Source organism: Plectropomus leopardus, chromosome 7 (genome assembly GCF_008729295.1).
Source record: "Plectropomus leopardus isolate mb chromosome 7, YSFRI_Pleo_2.0, whole genome shotgun sequence".
In the NCBI taxonomy this organism is placed as follows: domain Eukaryota; kingdom Metazoa; phylum Chordata; class Actinopteri; order Perciformes; family Serranidae; genus Plectropomus; species Plectropomus leopardus.
In genome coordinates, this window is record NC_056469.1 from 6,624,370 (window position 1) to 6,637,628 (window position 13,259).

At 39.2% G+C, this 13,259-nt stretch overlaps 1 protein-coding gene across 4 annotated transcripts in view; it reads right to left on the reverse strand.

Moving 5' to 3' along the window:
• The window catches only part of oxr1a (oxidation resistance 1a), a 208,020-nt gene that overhangs the window by 36,856 nt on the left and 157,905 nt on the right, over positions 1-13,259 (reverse strand). For 3 of the 4 annotated variants that reach the window (XM_042489232.1, XM_042489229.1, XM_042489231.1), the window contains 2 exons: positions 11,507-11,614; positions 9,251-9,364 (listed from right to left, as the gene is read on the reverse strand). In XM_042489232.1, coding sequence (XP_042345166.1) covers positions 9,251-9,364; positions 11,507-11,614 — 222 coding nt within the window. The remainder of the gene's footprint in view (positions 1-9,250; positions 9,365-11,506; positions 11,615-13,259) is intronic. The other variant, XM_042489230.1, reaches the window with a different exon arrangement.

The window sequence follows — 13,259 nt, forward strand, 5'->3', positions numbered from 1 at the left end:
GGAAAAGGACAATGTGCGACTTGGTATGAAATATTTCACTTTTTTTTTCTTTTACTAATTTCTTGCTATTTTTGGGGGGTAATTTCTCTTTTTTATTGTTTATAGCCTTCTTCCCATGTTTTTTTTTAAAGAAGACAAGCCAAACTGCCTAGGTTTCCAAGAGTTAAAAAGATTCATTCAATATATCTTTAAATTCTTTAACAAATCTATCAAATTTCCTTTGATTTTGAATTTTGTCTCTATGTGACGATAAAGATTTCAGAGAGGAAGTCTGCAGGTGCCACCTGGTTTTGACCTTGTCAGTGACACATGGTGCAATCAAAAATCAATCTATAGCTCCACCTTGTGGGCACGGCTGTATTCTGCAAGGAGCACACAATAGTTGGGATTCATCACACGTCAGTTGCCAGAGGTCCTTAGGTACAGTCTGTGCTGTGTTCACATCACACACAATTACAGCCTGATGACAGACAGACAGCCTAACAAATCATTGCACTGATTCTAAACTGCTAAAAAACATGAGGACATCATGTCCATGAGTTAAGCAAAAGATTATCACAAAAACAAGGTTACTGGATGATGGATTTTTCTACATGTAACCTGTTTGCTTGAGTGAGATCATCACAGTCATACCCATGTGGCAGCAGATATATAGGTAATCTAAACTGGTCCCACTTCCACCATTACTAATTTTAGATCACACCTCAGTGGAAGAGAGGAAGGAAGGACGGAAGGAGGGAGGCAAAAGAGGTGCCAAAAGAGGAAGAGACAGAGAAGGTCACAGTTGTAACTGTGCCACCATGGTGAGTAAGCGTGTGTGTGTGTTTATCAGTATGGGCACGAGGAAGGTCTGGATAGGACAAAAAGGACGCGCCTGCCCACACAGATGACCAGAGAGCCAGTATGCCAGCGAGCCGGTGGCTGCCAAATAATCCAACGACAGCAAGACCGCCAGTCGGAGAGTCAGCCAGCTAGCTACCCATGCATGTACGCACACACAGACACATGCACGGGCGCACACACAGTCATCCAGCCAACGATCCATGCCTGCAAGATGTGTTACTTTTTGTTGCCAGTACCAGCAGGCCAGCAGGCAGACCGAGAGCATGAAGACACTACTTCAGAGCTGCCTTAGCTGGCCTTCAGCTCTGTCAGAGAAACACTGAACATGGCTGGATGGTCAAAAACTTCTACCTTGCACACTGAAGCACAGCCAGTGTTGTGCATCAAAGCACATGCAGGACTTTTTATTTGACTCTTCTTTCAAATAACACAAATTTCCCTTCTACTCTCTTAAAAAGGAAATTTATAAAACACAACTCACCTAAAGTTTTTTCCAGTATCTTCAAGTAAAAAAAATTCCTATGTCCATTTTTTTTAACGTCAGAACCTGATAAATTCATTTAAAGTCAATCTTTAACACCAAAAACTCCCCCTCCATGGATGCATGTAAAGCAAGCATGTGAAAAAGACCCGTGTGAAACAATATGTGAAGACATCTGGGACAAAGCCATAATCCACACACAAATGTTCCAATGATAGGCAGATCCAATATAAGGTGTTAAACAGGTTCAGCTATTCCAACAGTAAAACTCTGCAGTATCTACCCGGAGGTGTCTGCACAATTTGATAAATATATTTTGCTGAAGGCACTTTAAAGCGTGACTATGTCACTTTTGAAGGAAAAACTAACATGTTCTTCCTTAAGCAAACAAAAGGTCGAATACATAGAAAATAAAGTGCACATAAAATGCACTCTTACCTATTCAGTGCACTCAGGGGTTTTGCTACTTTAGTCTTTAGCGATCTGGTATAACCTGAGATTGTAAGTAAAAACTGACGCTGCAAGGGGTGACTAAGATGTCTTTTCTTCACTTAGAGCTGTTACGTTATTTTTTTCATATTCAGTCTATGGGTTTCGCTGGTAACATATGACGGTCAATGTTAGCTATTTTAAGCGCCACTTAAGCAAAATATTAAGAAGTAATTAACAGTACTGACTGTCCTGATCGTGTAACTATTACTCTACAGCTTGAAACTTTTCTACTTTTCTACTACTTGGAATACATTTTCTGAAAATTCTCTACAGTAGTTGGTACCAAAATGTAACGTACTGGCTAAATGACTTGTCAAGAACTTTCCAACTTAAGGGAAATATGCAAAAGTCAGTATAAGTATAAATCATCTGGACATGGTTCTCAGCATGGAAGTAAGTGAGGTGGCGTCTAGCATCTAATAGTGCTAACTCCATAAACAGTGCTAATCAGCAGTGACAGTGCTGACAGAGTTAACAGTGTTAACCAGGGGGGAACCTGAGGGTGGGCAATAAGCATCTGAAAGACGTCCTGATATCAGCAGTAATCACCGTATGAGCGCAGTGCAAAGTAATGAGCTAGCCAGTAGGATACACATATGCACACCAGACACGCATGCCAGACAAGCTCAAATTACAGCACACACAGACAGCATGACTTAAAAATTATCTGCTCAGGGCGCCATTTCTCCTCTATATCTTTCGAAAGCAATATGTGGTTTGTTGCTATATTAGTGCTCTGAATGTACACTATATTAAAGGTCTTACTTACAAACCCTACTTTATTTATCATCCACACTGTTAAACTGTTTTGGCATTGTTTATGTTATACTGTTTTGCATATTTGTATCAGCACTCGTACCCTATAGCAGCTGCTGAACAGGAATTTCTCTCAGGATAGATTATCTTATCTTAAAAGGATTTGCTAATAAAAATCAAACTGGAAAATTTAAGGGAAATCTGATCCTCTTTTATTTCATTTCTGAAGGACATCCATTTTGAAAAAATACTCTCTTCACTGTTTTGTTGTGCTGTTGTTGTGTTCCATGTTTTCAACTACTTATTGAAAACTGAAGCACAAAACGGTTTCAACGCCGTCAGAGCTTTAATAAAAATGACAAATACATATGATTTGAGTTTTGATTTCAATGAATAACCACAAAAATATTCTGTAGAGACAAAACCTCCATTAAGCATGTGTAATGGCTGTGATTATTTGACAGGCTAGTTGAACATCTGGTGCTACACAACTGAATCTGAAAGTAAAAAAGATGCATCTGAAAGGAGTTTCGCTTGCATTGCTATTACTATGAACCTCCCAGAACCATTTATTTGGATAATATCCTCATTGAGATGTGCTTGCCGAGCACCAAAATTGGCTTGTAATTAAAAGAAGCCAGGGATTCTGGAGTAAAAAAAAAAGAAGCTGAGAGAGTTATTAAGGTCCTTCCTGTGGTTTAAAAAGTAATAGCACCTGGATGCTGCTTGCTTCTTTAAGACTACCAAGGAACACACACAGGAAAGGAAAGAGATAGCAGTGCGCAGGCAAGCACACACAAACATGCAGAGTTGACAGATACAGACGCACACTTTCACACACAGACAGGCAAACACACACACACACACACACACACACACACACACACACACACACAACGCCTCCACAAACACATACAGAGTTGGCACATCGGGTGAGGTAATGTTCCCTCCCTTCTGCCTTCCAAGCACACTTCCTCTGCCTGGAATAATTGCTGCCTGGCTGCTTGTCTGGGAAAGCGAGCGGCTCCGTTCATTACTTGCTCTAAATATCAGACACGGCATCACTTTTAAAGGCTTAATTTCACTGCAGTCACAGCCCCTCTCTCTGATCCTCACCCGTCGAGAGCCGCAGAGTATGCTCCTGTTCTCACAGGCATGACCTAAATAGATAAGCAGTAAATGAACGGGGCCCTTTCTTTTGGCAACCGGGGAGAAATTAGCGAACAGAGATGAGAGCAGACGAGAGAGGAGCGCTTTGTGGTGGGAGGGTGTAGGGACTCAAGCGAAGCGGCAGTGACAGTGATGGCGATGGAGAAAATCAGTATCCATTTTCCTGCAAAAGTGGCAAAACAAGACGTGTGTTTCCATGGAGACCAGCAAACAGTCATATTTCTTAAGGGACCACTGAGCTTCCAGCAGTGCTTAGTGATTGGCTCATTCGGATGCTAACACTGGTGATCTTAGAGCTGCAAGGACAGGATGTGTACAGCTGACTGGACCAGACCTGAAGTCACTACAGACACAGACAACACGCCTCTAACCTCCTACATGATTTCTCATGAGATGCTGGTAAAGCTGAGAGGGACAAGTGGGAAAATGTGATGTGGAGTAATGTGTATGTGGCCATATATCAGTACACAGATACACACCACTACAAAACAACAAGGTGATACTGGAATGAAGGGGATAACACATAGGCATCATTTCAACCAAACAATCTGGTTCAGTTCAGTTCACTACACTTTAGAACAATGATTTTTCCATTTCCATTGGAAAAAGTTGTAGATGGTACCGTTTTCCTACCATCCCCATTTTTTGTCACCCCTCTGTTGGGGTACCTATCACACTGATCCAGCTCTAAAAGGTGAAGCCAGAAACACTGCAGTCTGTAGACTGGTCAATAGAGAAAAAAAATCAAGCAAGTTCATTTTGTCTTCTTGTTTTGATTATTTATTCTGTTTCTTTTTTATCAGACAAAAAAATGTAGGAGATGTATTTTTACAGCGTTCAGATGAAGCTTCTGAGGAAGACTGCAGCTGTCAGTCGAAACATGTCAAGGTAAAAAACATCTCCTGCATTTTCTGTCTAGAAATAGAATAAATAATGTGTTAGAAAAAAATATTTGTCCAAATTGAATGGGATGTATTCGGGTAGGCACCTTCATAGTAATGTGATCTACCCACCAAACAGCAACATTAGTCTCAAAGATGCTCACAAAGCGTTCACTAGGATAGATGTAGATAATGATGTCCAGAGGCTGCAGGCTGCAGTCCAGAAGGAATAATACCGTGCCCAAATATTTCCCTCTATTCAGAGGAAATATAAGCCCTCTACTTTTTGATGTCAACATTGAGCCCCTTGCAATCACACAAAGAAAGAATGCTGGCCTGACTGGCACTAGTAGGGCAGGAGAAATAAACCTAATAAACCAACCAAATTAACTTTGCCTTTATGCAGATGACCTTCTCCTTTTCCTGTCTGACTCCAATATATCCATACCTAACACTTTCAAAAGTGTAACAATATTTTGGAAAAAACCCAGATGCAAAATAAACATGACTATGAGAACCATCACTCTCTCTCAGGACTGAGTTGTGGTTGGTTTTGTAACCGCTGTTCATACCATGGCAAGTTTTACATACATTAGTAAACTATAGCTATAATATGAAGGGTTAACAGTTAGCAGTTAGCAGCTATAGACTGAGGAAAGAAAAAATCGAATTCACTGTGCCGACTTCCTGCAAGTACCAGCAACTTTTATGGTAGAAAGTTTTCTTACATGTTACTTAAATCATAAGAAGAAGATTTGAATCCATCAACACACCTTGAATTTCAATATGACAACTCTGACCACACCATCTGTTAATATTGTCTCTCTTAGATGATGTAGGTTTTTAGTAATGAATGGATTTTTAAACATTAAAAAAAGAGAATTTTGACTGAATTATGTGAACTGCATATATTCTGTTTCCTCACTTAAAGAAAAAGTGGTGGCACATCATGTCAGTGTGCTCTAGCAGCACTAAACCCCTGCTTGACAAGAACTCATTGCACAAACCTGCTTTTTCCAAATAATAAATCCAGATATACTCTCACTCCAGCCTGTTTTTTTTTGAAAATGTTGGCATGCAACCCAGTTTGGTGGACGATAAAGGAAGTGAAGACATCACTGCATCTCTGCATCACTGGGTAAAAAGAAATAGGCTACATTAACCCTGCCTACATTTAAGAGTACTGTCTGCGGACAAAATGCTAAAAGGATTTAGGGTCAAGGTACATGTTCGTAGGGGTTACTTTTGGTTCTCAGTTTTTAGCGGAATCGCGGCTTCAGTAAGTACCCTGATTTATCGCTGTACAATGCTTACATGCACCAAAACACACTGAATAAATAGGCACTGGGAGTTGGTCAGACATACATCTGGCCACATATTTAAATACCATTCAGTTCCATCTTCACATACAGAAATTACAGTAGCAATGAATCAAACCAAAATTGCTGTCAGCAGCTTGCATACTAATTTAGAAGCATGCATTAGCAGAGACCATTTTTCTAATAGCCCATTTCACTCAGGCACTTTATTCTGTAAATGCTCCAGCAATTTCACATATCAGCTTCATGACTGAAAAAGACCACAAGCTGTTTTTTTCCCATAAAAGTTGCTATGGTATTCTGCCTCTCCCTCTATAGGTCAATGTGAATATTGAGCAGGTACTAATGGATAGAGCACACACAAGATCATGGTCCTTTTGGACATATATGAAAGTATATATGCAACTGCATGCTTTGTGCTGCCTTTTTAAGGCAGCCACATAATAAAGGTCACATATAAGAAAACAAGTAAATTAAATTAGTTAGATAAATAAATTTATAAACTAATGCTGTAAATTAGCTTAATTCAGGATGTAGAAAGAAAGTGAGCAGATTTGTCATGGATGTGTAATGAGAACTGGATACAGGGTTTAATGTGGGGCCTTGAAAGTTACTCAGTGGCAAATGAAGCCAAGCCAGCTTAATTCATGCGGTATGAAATTACCAAGGTCTTCTGCTTCAGCCCTCCATTAACTTGAATGAGGATGAAATTATTTAATTGTATGGTTATTCTAGACTTTCAAAATGTTACTGGACCAAATGGCACAAATCCCAATAGTGTAATGTTTCATTGTGTGGGGATTTGTGTCTTTGGTAAAAAGTCTGTATTTGGGCCCCATGGCATCACATGACAAGACCACAAAGTTCTGATTCCATGTTTGGCCACAATGTGAAATTAGTTTTTCAGCCCTGCACTGTTCCTGGGGGCTTGACGTGTTTTCTTTTGTGTGACATGAGAGAGAATTTTTGTATTGGTTAGCGTCATGAGTGCCTAATTACATTAACAGTTATTCATTGTTCTACAACTCCATGAAGAGTAAGCCTTTTTACAGTTAATAAATCATAAGCTATGTTAAAGCAGTGCACTTTTTTGTGAAGTTTGAAGAGTATTGATCTAGATGGCCTGATTGTTACTGCACCCTCTTTTAGTCATTCAGGATGTCTGTTAGACAGTCATCTGAGTTAAGTGTGGCATTATTAGACCTTTGGAGACATGGTTTTTGGCTAGAAATGCTAATAAACATGATTTTAAAACTGTTGGCTAATTGCATTATTTTGAGCTGCTTTGACTACTCAATCTGAGATCACCAGGACAGACAAACCACAAATCTGCCTCTGATCAAGTCAGTCAACCTTAAGTTGAGTTGAGGTTTCAAACCAATAGCAACTATTAAAGCTGTAGTTGGTAAAACAAAAGAAAAGAAAAACAACTTTTTATAACATCTTATGAAGCTGTGATGTTTCTCTGCCTTTAAAACGCATCTAATGGCATTGTAGCACGTGAACAAAAACAACTAATCAGAGCCGAGGAGTCTGTTACGCAGCTTTCAATAACATCAGTCATTGCTCTTGAACTGAGGACAAACTGTCAATCTAGGCAGCGCTGATTCTGTTACTGCAGTTCATATTTCTCGCCTAAAATGTTTTCAGAAAGATACGTTAACATACTGTTTAAACGAAGCAAAAACGAAGCACCGACCACCAGCTAGAGCAAACTTTATCATTTTACAGCTAAATAGTGCACTCAGATATGTTTCTGAAAGCATTTGACGTGAGAAATAGGCAATGCAGTAACAGAATCTTGATACATATGTGATCAGCCCTGCCTAGTTTTACAGTTTGACTGTAATTCAAGAGCAGTGACTGACACAACTGACAGCTGCGTTATAGACTCCTCGGCTCTGATTGTCTGTTTGTCAACAACTGCGGTAGATTTGAGCATATGCCATTAGAAGCAGTATGAGGAGAAAGAGCACAGATTATCTGTCTCACATGCTGTTGCGTTGATGCAGTGACAGTTTCAGACATATGAGTTATTATTTTCATAAAAGTTACCAACTGTAGCCAGGTTGAAAAGAAGATCAAATTATGGTTTATGGAAAACTTGAAAGTGTAAGATCATCATATAATCATCCCAGTTATAATTCATATGACATCTTTATATCTATTTTTTGTCATTTTATTGTGGAAAATTGAGACATTTGTTGTATTGGTTTGTTGGTTGTATGGTAACACCTTGTCATCTAGACTCGTGCATCCTTGCTGCCTTTGCAGTGAGTACAATGTTGCTAAAGGAACAATGCTGCTTAACACTGCAGGGATTACAATACAATAGTTTCATGATGTTTTACAACTGGGTACGTGTTATGTGTGTTATGTGCAAATTATATGCAATATTTTGCATGTGCAATTTATCAATATGATTTGGTACAGCTGTGCTGTTGGTACAGCTGTGCTGTTTTGTTCATATGTAGTTTGTTTTATTGCAGATATGAAAGCATTAATGGGCGTAGCGTTTGAGTCCATGACTAATTTCCCTACGGTGATAACAAAGTATATTGTATCGTACCGTATCTTACTGTACCATAGAGAAAATCACTCTTGAACTTTACTGTATCATGTCCTTCTCTTTGGGTCTAAACTAAACTACATTAGACCTCCATTGTCTGCAGATTTAAACAATGTTTTTACAGTTTTAAAAGCACAATGAGATGAGAACATACATATTCTCTTGACTAACACAATGGAACAAATCATTTTACAGTGTCACTTGAAGTGAAGAGCAGCCATTGTTAAGAAGCAGCACATTTGTCCTTGATGTAGACCATACTTGAAACACAGTACACACGCACACATCACTTCCTGCTCTGTCCTTGGAAAAAACAAGGCAGGTTTCATTGTGTGACCTACCCTTGGAAATGATTGGCACTTCTTGTCTTTTCTGGCCTCGACAGGATGACACATCATCCTGGATGTTCACCTTTAAGCTGACAATGAGCCGAGGTTTAAACTGTGACAGCCGTGGTTGAAGGATAAGTCAATTTATGTTGTGTGTGACAGCGTGTACAGTATATGGTGGTGACAAGGAGGCACAGACTATTCCTGTTGGTTTTGTTGTGTGTGTGGTTGTATGTGTGCAATAAACAGTATGTGAACCACTGTATATGGTAATGAGGCGCCTGTGGGTCTAACAGTTTTGGTTGCATTATCTCATGTCTGCTGCCAGTTCCTAAAAATAAGATGCTAGGTATTGTAGCACTGTTATATACAGTGTGTGAGATTGTGCATCAGAGGTGTGGACAACATACCGTCACCTTCTCTAAATCAGCTTCTGAGGAGGTGGGAGACAGGGGGCTGATGGGACTGAGGGAAGGAGAGCTTCCGACACTGGAGACGTACTCAGGATCAGGAACGTACAGAACCTGCAAACACAATCCATGTCTGTATTTACACAGGCGCTGCCTTTGTGCAAACATGCATTGTACATCACATTTGCACGCATCAGGAGAGATAAAAAAGAATCTCTCACACATATGCACACAGTACACACACAGTCCAACCTCAACACTGACAAGGCAAATGACATGACATCAAATGACAGGGATGTTACTGACAGGGATAAACAGAGAAAGGGAAAGTGATGGTTATGATGGTAAGTCAATGTGTCAGAATTAGCAGTGATGGGAAATGATGGTTTTTATGTAGTTAGAACACATAAAATGACATTCATGTTTAATTTATCAATGTATTAGACTACCAATCATATTTATTATTTATTAATATGTTTCTCAATTAGTCAATCATTTGGTCCATAAAATGTCAGAAAATAGTGAAAAATTCCCTAAAAATTTGCCAAAGGTGTTTGGTTTGACAAAACAGAAGCAAAGAAAATCAGCACATATTTAGTTATACATTTAGTTGCACTTATCTGCACTTTTGCTATTTTTAATGATTTTTATGTAAAAAAAAATGCAAATCATTTAGTAATTTATTTTACCTTTTATATTTTATCTCTTTAATTAAAAAGCTGGAATCAGTGACTTTTGGAATCTTTGCTTTAAAAATGACTTAAACAATAAATCAACGACCAAAATAGTTGCAGGCTAATTTTGTATCAACTGACTAATTGACTAATCATCTAATTGTATCAGTTGTGTATCTGTATTGATAGACATGTGTGCATCTGTGAACTGCAATTAACATATAATTATTGTCTATTGCTATCCACAGTGATGCTGATTTGAGTTTTATAATAATAATCCAAGTGACACTGAAGAGGAAGAGGTTTGTTGTTAAAGGAATAGTTTCACCTTTTGGGAAATGTACTCATTATCTCTCTTGATGTCAGTTTAATGATAAGATCAGTGCCATGGTTGTAGCTGTTCATTTCAAATTATGCTACAGCCAGGAGACAGTTAGCTTAGCTTAGCATAAAGACTGGAGACAGAGCGAAACAGCCGTAGCAGGCTGGCTCTTTTAGTGTCATCTTGAACATCTTTCCCAATTCATTGTCAGCAGAGCAGCTTCAGACTTTATCCATGATGACATCACAAATTTGCAGCACTCTAGCATTTAGATTTGGGAAAGAGTTGTTAACGTTATATATTTTGAGAGTGTCTTGGGCCATAGGAATAACATGAATTTTGAAAATGGATGTAGTTCCCCTTAAAATTTGATATTGAATCTTGAGATAGTACATGTTTGGCCTGTATGAGAAGATAAGAGACTAATCTAAGTAGAGCTTTAGTGTTCAATAAATGAGCTGTTTATGTTGTGGCGTAAGCTTGAGCCGTGGAAAGAGAGCAGAGCTGATGGTTCAGTAAGTGCTCTCCACACCACACTGTTTGGACTCAGATCAACTTGGCATTGTGTACCGAGAGCTGAGAAAGGGGATGATGCCAACAGGCGTATGTGGTTCGTCCCCATTCGTCTGGATTTCATTTTGATGCCAAGAAATACAGAAACAAAATATCGTTTTGAATGTTTGTCACCCCCCCCCCCCGGTGAAAAATTCAGTCGGAACTGCTTAAAAAAGACAAACATGTCTTTATATCAAGAGAGAGGAAAGCTGGCAACGTGTTTAACGGGCTAAAGATGGGTAGTTTGTGTCATGTTGTCGGAACTAAAGTATCTCTGGGAGAATTTAAGTATCACTCTTATTATTATACCTTTTTAGAAACAAAATAGGTCCTTTGCAATGAATTACATCCTAATGGGACAAATGGCACTGTAATTAGCAGGCAATTGAGTGGGGACACAGATAGTAGGGATGTGAACAGTGAGTCAGAAAGTTCCTCTGGGAGAGTGGGAGGATATGCAGACATGCAGCATGTGATGTTCCTAAAAAAACTTCTATGACCAAACCTAGATTCCCAAATGCACTGTAGAAATGTTTAGTGATTGTGAGATCAAGACAAACCACAGAGTATGTATTATGAACTGTCAAAAGCAGCTACTGCTAGATGGAGCGCTCTGTGAGGAAGTGCCGATATGAGGTTGCTGGAGGACAGTGATGAAGTGATGCAGCTGAATATATCAGTGAAGGCGTGCACGGCGGTTCACACCTGGCCAGGCACCACAGCTCTGGAGAACAGCTTGTTCAGCTGAACCAGTTCGTTGGGTGTGGTGTCAAACTTGAGCGCAATGCTGTTCAACGTGTCCCGCGATTCCACCTGGACCACAAAACAAGAGAGAGGACATGAAATCACACCGCTTTTTCTGTTTCAGGGCATTTCCTTAAAGCTGCACAGGGAAGACTAGAAGAGGTGACATAGATAAAGAGAGATGGAGAGCGAGAGAAGCTGAAAAACAGAGCTACGCAATTATTTCTTAAATGTTTGATTTTATTGCATGTTAGATTTTGGGATGTTATGCAGATTAAAGCTGTCAGCTGTTGACCAGGAATAGATTCCCACAGGAGGCAATGTTGCTGGCAGAAATATGAACTGACATGAATGTCAGCAGTAGTCTTGTGTTATCTTGTGAACCACTCATGTAGCTACATCTTCCCTTTTTTCTGTTTTTCAATTCCAAATGAGAAGGACTCTTCTTCGTGCACAGGGCTAACTGAATTGATTAGTTTCATCACTGATTAATCTCTCTCTTTATCAATTACTTGATTGATCATTAGTCTATAAAGCACCAGATAATTAATATTGACTGTTTACCAAAGCCTTTACCTGAAAATAATTGGTCGATCATTAGTAAATGTACCTGGGAACAGCAGGTCTGTCAAGCTTTAGGTTTCAACCATTCCAAAACTAAAAGCTTGAGAGAATGATAGGCCAGGGTGGTACATATTTTTAATACCTTCCTGACATTTCATTGGGGTATACAATATATTCACAGTATTTGTGTAGAAAAAACCTACAAACAAAGAATGTAAAAGCTGAGCTACTAATAGAAGACATTGCTGCATGTATGACACTATAGCCAACAATGTTGTTTTTCTAATAGGAAATTACCCTACTAGAACAAGTCTTGCTGGATTTAAATAATTATGGTCCATAGAAAAATGAATAGATGGGAAGGTGGAGGATGAGATAACACTGGTTGCCACAGCAGATACCAACACACTCACTGGGCTGAATGAAGATGCTGTGTTGAATAAAATAATGTGGCTAATAAACTGCTTTTTGTAGTTGTAGGAACTCATTTAAAGACAGTGTTTAAAGTGTCAACACACCCAAACAGGGGCAGAGGCTTTCTTCCTTTTCACTATACCTGTAAAGTTACCTCCACCACTTGCAGTCACCATCTTTCTCAGCTCAGCTGCCTTTTCCATGAGTATAGACTGTCCTCTGGTGGTGCGTGCTGTGCACTACAATACATTGTCTCCATACAGCATCTCCATATCAGTTTAAAAGAAAGAGTAGAGTCTATATTTTTAACAGTTCCCAAATGCTTGACACAGCCCAGGCCTAGGAATATGTGTAAGAAATTGATTTAAACGTGTGTTGGTCTGTTCTAGTGTAAGCTGCATGAACTATGTTACTACGTATAGTAGTAAACAAGCAACCATTCCAAGGCCAAAGAGCATTTAATACTACAGTATAATATCAAAACAAGCCCTGGTTATGACAAGCACATCCATTGTGTTAATTCCCCACTGTATGGAAGCTGATCCTGGATGATACTCTATCAGAATGTTGACTAATGTTAGCAACTCTGTCCTGCTCTTGATTGCTTTTAGCTTTTATCCTGTCCAACCATTTCCAAAAATACAAAGTATAAATCTTGCTTGTCCAAGTATTCAAGCTTAGCAGCTAAAGAATGTTATAAGGACAAATAAGTCTGCTTGAGGCTTGTCACAATAAC